This window comes from Mercenaria mercenaria, chromosome 2 (assembly GCF_021730395.1).
Source record: "Mercenaria mercenaria strain notata chromosome 2, MADL_Memer_1, whole genome shotgun sequence".
Taxonomy (NCBI): domain Eukaryota; kingdom Metazoa; phylum Mollusca; class Bivalvia; order Venerida; family Veneridae; genus Mercenaria; species Mercenaria mercenaria.
Window position 1 is genome coordinate 35,575,484 of NC_069362.1, and position 7,505 is coordinate 35,582,988.

Below are 7,505 nucleotides of genomic sequence, written 5' to 3' on the forward strand. Positions count from 1 at the left end.
ATAAAATATTTCTGTTTAAGCCCTATATGTCCAGCTTATTTGCTGAAGCATATTTCTTATTTTTATACTTCGTTGTTTTTTTTTTTGTTGTTTTTTTTGTAAAATTCAGAGGTGTTGTTTTATATATTTATGAAACAGTCATATTCTGTTCCGGTATTGAAAATTCAACATTGCAGAAGCATAAAGGGCAAAAACAAGCATTTGAAATAACAGACTTAGCTAAGCAATTCTTTGAGATAAAGCCAGACAGACAGAGATAACTTTTCAGATACAGACGTGTCCGGCTAACTTAGCCTAGCTCTTTTCGAATAGTCTGGTTCTTTAATTAACGTGCCCGGTGAGTAGCACCGATACACGCGAAGCCGTCTTTCCCGGGAAGAACCAGTCCAGACCTCTAGTTAGGTTGGAGACACTCAAGAGCATCTCAGAAATTTCCAGTGTCTGGACCTGGATTCGAACCCCGGGCCTTTGGATTGACAGTCAAGTGTATTACCACTAGCCTGTTCTCACACTGTTCCCAAGCTGTATGTTCTGTTCTCACACTGTTCCCAAGCTGTATGTTCTATTCTCACACTGTTCCCAAACTGTATGTTCTGTTCTCTCACTGTTCCCAAGCTGTATGTTCTGTTCTCACACTGTTCCCAAGCTGTATGTTCTGTTCTCACACTGTTCCAAGCTGTATGTTCTGTTCTCAAATGACTGAACCAACATTTCCTTTGATGTATTACAGTGAAAAATTCTCCAACAAATCTGTCAGATTTCAGTCATCTATATTTTATCTTTTACTTACTCAAGCCAGTCGACAATCATATTGCACCGAAAGGAGATTTTAATTTTGCTTTGTGGTTCTAAATCTTAACATTTCAAAACTAACACTGAAAAATATTACTGCACGTAATAAACTTGATTAGAATTTATTATGAGAAACACTGCCTGTTTTTAATATCAAATCTTTGTGGCCTAAACCGGAAATTTAATGCTGACGAAATCTATCATTTCTGTCATACTAGACACTAGGGTAGGGTATCCTGTAAACAATTTTACTTCTGGTCTAGTGTTACCGTCCTACTTAATCTATCTTGTTTATGAAAGACATACTATAGTAGAATCGAAACACACTGAACCGCTTAAAAAAGATAAATATACATATCTCAAAAAAGTCCTATTTTAGGCTTGAGTTTTGACTCAAAACTTCTTAGAACGGTGAAGTATATAACTCATACACCCTGTACTTGACAAAAATATGAATTTGAGGAAACATCTTTTTTTCATGACTGTAAACTTCGTAAGTCTGTTTCGTTTAAACGTCAGAAGTCATACACAACAGGTTTCTGTTTCCCTGTAATATCAAAAATATTTTTAAAATATGCTTCATTTATTCAATATACATCTATAAATTTTTACTGAACGTCAAAATGTGTTGCGTTTTTAAAACGATTCGATGTATCGAAAAGTGTCGCACCAATGAGGCATGCGGGTTACTCACTCGTGAAATTATTCCGCTGGACTGAAAGCCAGTTTTTACAAAAACATTATTTCTTAATATACTACATTGATAATATCATATACTTGAAAAAAATGAACATCAGTGTATTTCCCTTTTTTCAGGAACTCTACGTAATGGAACAACTGAAACAACAACAAGGCGCTCAGTAAGAACAACAAGTGGGCGTGTTTTCAGTGGATTTTAATACATATCTTTCGCCAGAGATTATTGTAATAGGCCTGAAGTAGAAACTTTAATGTCTTGTTAATTTATATTAATACTCATATTCATTTGTTTTACTCAGATCTTGCATATTCGATATTTGTATCGAATATCTGAGTTTTAATGTTAATATCTTTTACAAAGGTTATACTCATTGTAAGAATGTACAAATCATATAACAATATACATAATATGCACTGACTATAGAAATGTGTACAAGTTCATTATTAATGTATTTTGTGACAAAGTTTTGCAAGGCACCAACGATGATTGCGTTCCAGTACTTGGAATGACGTTGGTCCATCCGGTCAAGAAAAAAATGAATTACATACTTACAGACTTTTCAAACAATATGTAATCTTCATAATATCAGCTGGAATCATCTGTCAAACAAGTAAATTTCGAACTGGGGTTCCCGTTGGAAAGCCATTCCAGAAAATCAGCGTATTTGTCCGACATATGATATATCCTTAGGACGGCTTGCACATATTTATGCAATCTCGCCAGGCATATGTATGTTTTTGACAACACAGTAAATGACGTCACTCGACCTTCAGCTATTTCCGGAAGTAAATGAAATGAAAGTAGAAATGTTAAACTTGAAAACGAAAGCTGCATTTTGATTCGTAGATAGTCAGGGGTCACGCGCAGGGGTCACTCCGTCTAAATGTATGCGCGTGGACTTCTTTTTTTTTTTTTCTTTTTTTTTCTTTTTTGCTATTGGGGAGCCAATTTTCAGCACTTTATCACGAATTGAAATTACCTGGGCTTTAGTACAGCATGTCAGCTTTTAATCTATGAAAAAATATTTGAGCTCTTGATAAACACAAATCCCACAGGGGTCCGTAACGGACCAAGGGTACATTGATGATTTTGGAACTTCATCAAATCGCTCAAAATGTCATTTTTGATGTTGTCTGAGAGTGTAAGTATATGCCTCAGGTGTAAGATATAACCGTATTTGAGAGCTGCAGACCTAGACATTTCAGAAATATTTTCAAAATAAGTTTCGTGTAATAAATGTTGTTTCTACGGAAGCGTGAAAGGGCCATCAGACGCTAATACGTTTTAGTACGTTAAGCATGTGGAAAGGATATATCAGTTGAAAATGAAATAAGTGTTTTGTTTGAATGCAGTGCTTATCAATATTTGAGAGATAATCAAAATACTAAAGCTTATATTAATAATGATTATGTCAGTTTCAAGAAGCGGAAAGAATTGGATTTTGTGCTCTCCATCAATTTTAATGTTGCTGCTTAAATCTGCTGTATGATTTTAAAAACTAGGAATAATCTGCTGTACAAATAAATTGGTATTTCTGTAGTTTTAACATGATTGAAGAATTGTCATTGTTGAAATCACGATGTGATATGTAACAATGTTTTGTTTTGGATCTTAGAAGGTTCGCTAATTTGCAAATACTTCTGTTCATAAATGTTGCTTATTTCATAATGAATAAATGGTTATCTATGCAGTACATGTACATGTACTATGTTTTAGCAAGTACAAGTTCTTCAATCGTTCTTAAACAGATCACTACCAGCTTGTGAGGCTTTTTATCTTACAGATTTAATGTGTTAGCTCTATATATGATCTATTAAATCCAATTTAGAAACATTGTTTATTCCCCAGTAGCACCCATATATGTCTATCTATAAGTCAGTTTATTATCAGTACTTTAAGGTGTGTGATTCAACAATTTTCAGTCATATAAACCAGTGAGCAGTGACACCGGGCTGACCAGTCCTTGCACTATCCACTTAATGCTGAGCGCCAAGCGATGAAGTTTGACGCGGCAAGGGAGAGAACCCACGACCTCACGTACTCTAAGCGGACTTTCTATCACTAGGCTACCAAAACAGTAAAACAATGAGTGATTAGCAGTGTTGGTTTAGTTTTAAAACACTTGTTTTATGTTGTTCTATGTATTTGATTCAGTTGTGTGATAGTCATGTTGTCTCTTATCACTCTTCAGAGTTTGGCAATGTACTTTTGTATATATTGTTATATGTTGTTTAAATTACATTGAATGAATTTTGCAAGAGATCTCATTTTACAGTTTCTCCTAACATTTCCTTGCATAGTATGTAAAGAAATTGAGAACATAGTGACCGGGCTACTAAAGCCAAGGACATGATGGATAGGTTAAAATTAATAATAGTAAATAAAAGTTAAAAACGATGTAATTCAATACGTTTCAGACATTTTTATACCAAAATAATTATATGGTCGGGCAGATATATAATAACGCTCTGCTGCATGTTTTGGCACACACTAAAATTGATGAAGCAAAATAAAGGATATTTAGAGGTATTTTATGTTATAACCAGACCAAGATCCAGAAATGTATGGAAGGGTGGCCTCTGGGTCTGAAATTTGGATGCAACTTTAATAAGTATAGGCAACTTCTCAGCCGGCTGGGTAGGGGTGGGGCACGAGCCCCCTGGATCCGGGCCTGATAACAATGAAATATCATGTTTTAATATGAAATTATTTATTTATGACTCCGATCTTTTTATAGCAGATGCTAATTTTACAAAAAGTGATGTTTTGATGAATATCTGCAGGGATGACAAACTGTTGCGGGATAACTAGGCTTCAAAGTATCATGGTTTTAAATCCTCAAAAATCTTTTAATTCCTAATTTGGTATGTTTTAATAGTTTTACATACATTGAGCAAGTGCACAAATTCTATGTGGCTGTTATGTTTAACCTATTGGTGCAAATGATAGAATGCTTCAAAACTATCTTTAAAAAGAAATCTTCAAACCATATAATCTATCACTAAATATTTGTGTCGTCTCTTTGAAAGCATTAATCAACATAACTTTTTTTCCACGTTGGAAAATGCACATATAGTAACTGTCGGGACTTGATTTGGTCAGACTAGCTGGATTTACCACCGGCCGGTACCAGTTTACCCTTGGCAAATTCTTTAATATAAAATATTTTATATAGTACATCTTCAGGTGTCGCTGACCTAATAAACATATGAATGTAAGTCGGCAATTCAATTTTACCTGAAATACATTAGTAGGGTGAGATATGATGTTTCAGAAGACTAAATTCTTTCAAAAGAATGTCATTATTTGTAATTTAGTGAAAAAGTAAACTTCATTATGTTCATACCCAGGTTGCTCAAATACAGTTATGAAAACTGTGACGATCATTTTAAAATGTGTTTATTTTATAATATGTTTATGTAGATTTAAATGTAAAAGGGAAGTGTTTATCTCGAGTACAGACAAACACTCTCACAAATCAACGTTTTAGATAACAAAATGACCCAAAAAAATACTGAATCGGTAGGGGTTACTGGAGGTACATACTTTGGTATCAAAACTTTAACATGCACTGTGTCTCGTGGTCCTCGTGGTGGTACGTACTGAAATATCAACTCTCAAAACACGCACGGATTTTAAGAGTGAGCGGGGGAAACTATAGTAGGTACTACAATATCAGTAAACACTCTATGTCCGGACTTTATCTCAGGGGCCGCACGGTGTTTGGTACTGCTTTATCGGCACTCTCTACTTGCACTGATTTCGGAGGCCGCAGCAATATCAAAACTCTATATATGAAATGAATCTCAATGGCGAAACAGAGGTACATTCGGCGATATCAGCACTTTATACATACACTAAATCCCAGGTACACGGTATGAATCTTGAGATTCACGCGGTGGTACGTACTGCGATATCAACTCTCTATATATGCGCTGAATCTCAGCGGTTCTACTGTGAAACATTCTGCAATATCAACAAACACTTATACACGCACTGAATCACAAGGTCCATACATTGGTATGTACTGCGATATCAACACTCTGTACACGCACTTAAGGGGGTAAAACAGTGGTACGTATTGTGATATCAGCACTTTATACACACTCTGCATCTCGAGAGCCGTATTGTGGCAAATTCTGCGATATCAGACTCTACACTCATACTGAAAAGAAGGGTTCGTTCACACAGTGTACGTAGTGCGATATTAACACACTATACACGTACTTTATCCCAGGGGTCACACGCTTAAAAAGCACTGAAACTCGGGAACAACACGGTGGCATAGACTGTGACTTCAACACCCTATACTAGTATTTGCACTGAACCACAACGGTCCTACATTGGAACATATTCTATACACGCACTGAATCGCAGAGTCAACCTAGTGGGTATGTTCTGCGATATCAACACTCTGTACGTGCTCTGAATCTTGAAAGGGTGGGGCGGGGACGGGGGACACATGTGGTACGTACCGTGATATGAACAAACACGCTTCAGACACACTGAATCACAGAGAGCACACCGTGGTACGTGCTGCAATATCAACACTATACGTAGCCAAGTGGTTAAGGTCGCTGACTTCGAATCACTTGCTCCTCATCGAACCTCACCCGAAGTGTTGAATTCTTCATGTGCTGGTTTAGGGAAGGTCGGTGGTTCTACCCAAGTGCTAGCCCGTGATGGAATAATGCACGGAGGGGTACTGGTGTCTTCCTCCACCATCAAACCTGGAAATGAATGTACCTCAGTGGACCCGTTTATTTCAGTGCTTGTATATAGTTGATGTCGCAGTACAAACAAAAGCGTCTGCTGTTGTGCGGAGAAATCACTCATTTTGCTGTCTTCGACGCTCATTATCGAGTAATAAAAATATAGGCAAAAGTGTGTAAGATATCCGAAAGTCACGTAGGTTGGCCGCCCTGGGTAATTAAATAACACAGAAAGCGTCACTTTGCTCAGAAATCCATTACCAAAATTAAGACTCGTCCAAAACCATTCATCTTGTTACTAGAAATGAAATATAACAGGACCATGTTTTAATAGATCCGACAATCCGAACCAGTTACACGCCACGTGTAATAATTTCACATCTAAGTATTGTTTAGATATTATTTTAAAACATGCTTCTGCTTCTGCTATAATATTTATAGTATATCTTAAACGATACCGCTCTTTACAGTATATTATGGTATTTCGTAATAAATGAAGCATATAGTAACAATGTGACGCGGTTTAAAACAAGTCCAATAACATTTAAATGCTTAAATAGCGTGACTCAAAACCTTGTGGAGTGATCGATATTTTAATAGTTATGAGGGACGGTCATTCAGTTCCCGGATTGTTGATTTTAAAACAAAAACAACTATAAAACTAGGTCACGGATATACTTTAGGCTAGATTCATATGAACTACTTAACTAGCCGAACAAAAATATGATAATTACGTCAAAACGTTAAGTTATGGACACTTCTTTTAAAAGATACAGGTAATACCTTATTAAAGTAATGTGTTTAAGCGCACGTAACAAAGTTCACTGTTCTAGTAGGAGTGACATCGACAAGCACGCGTTAGTTTCTCCAAAAAGATAATTTTATCTTCCATCAAAATAATGATAGATCTTACGATTTGAGCGCTTTAATCATTCTCCATATAGTTCGGGTGTTGGGCCTATTGACTTCGCTGTATCCCCAAGCCTGAATGCTGATCTGCACGGAATCAAGTTCGAATCGTTGTACGAGCTCAAGACGACAACAGTCAGTCAGTGACATGGCGGGACTCCGCATTGTACAGATGCCTAGTAACGGGAATATTTTGAAACAAGAGGGCCATGAAGGCCCTGTATCGCTCACCTGACCTAGGAATCATCAAGATTAACATTCTGACCGAATTTCATTAAGATATGGTCATAAATGTGGCATCTAGAGTGTTTAACTTTTTCTTTGATTTGATCTGGTGACCTAGTTTTTTACCCTACATGAATCAGATTCAAACTGGACCTTGAGATCATCAA

At 36.4% G+C, this 7,505-nt stretch overlaps 1 protein-coding gene across 2 annotated transcripts in view; it reads left to right on the forward strand.

The window, feature by feature from the left end:
- The window catches only part of LOC123563703 (phospholipid scramblase 1-like), a 32,179-nt gene extending 27,752 nt beyond the window's left edge, over positions 1–4,427 (forward strand). For both annotated transcript variants that reach the window (XM_053534952.1, XM_053534958.1), the window contains exon 11: positions 1,609–4,427. In XM_053534952.1, the coding sequence (XP_053390927.1) occupies positions 1,609–1,656 (48 nt within the window). In that variant the 3' untranslated portion in view covers positions 1,657–4,427. The remainder of the gene's footprint in view (positions 1–1,608) is intronic.
- The last annotated feature ends 3,078 nt before the right edge of the window (positions 4,428–7,505 follow it).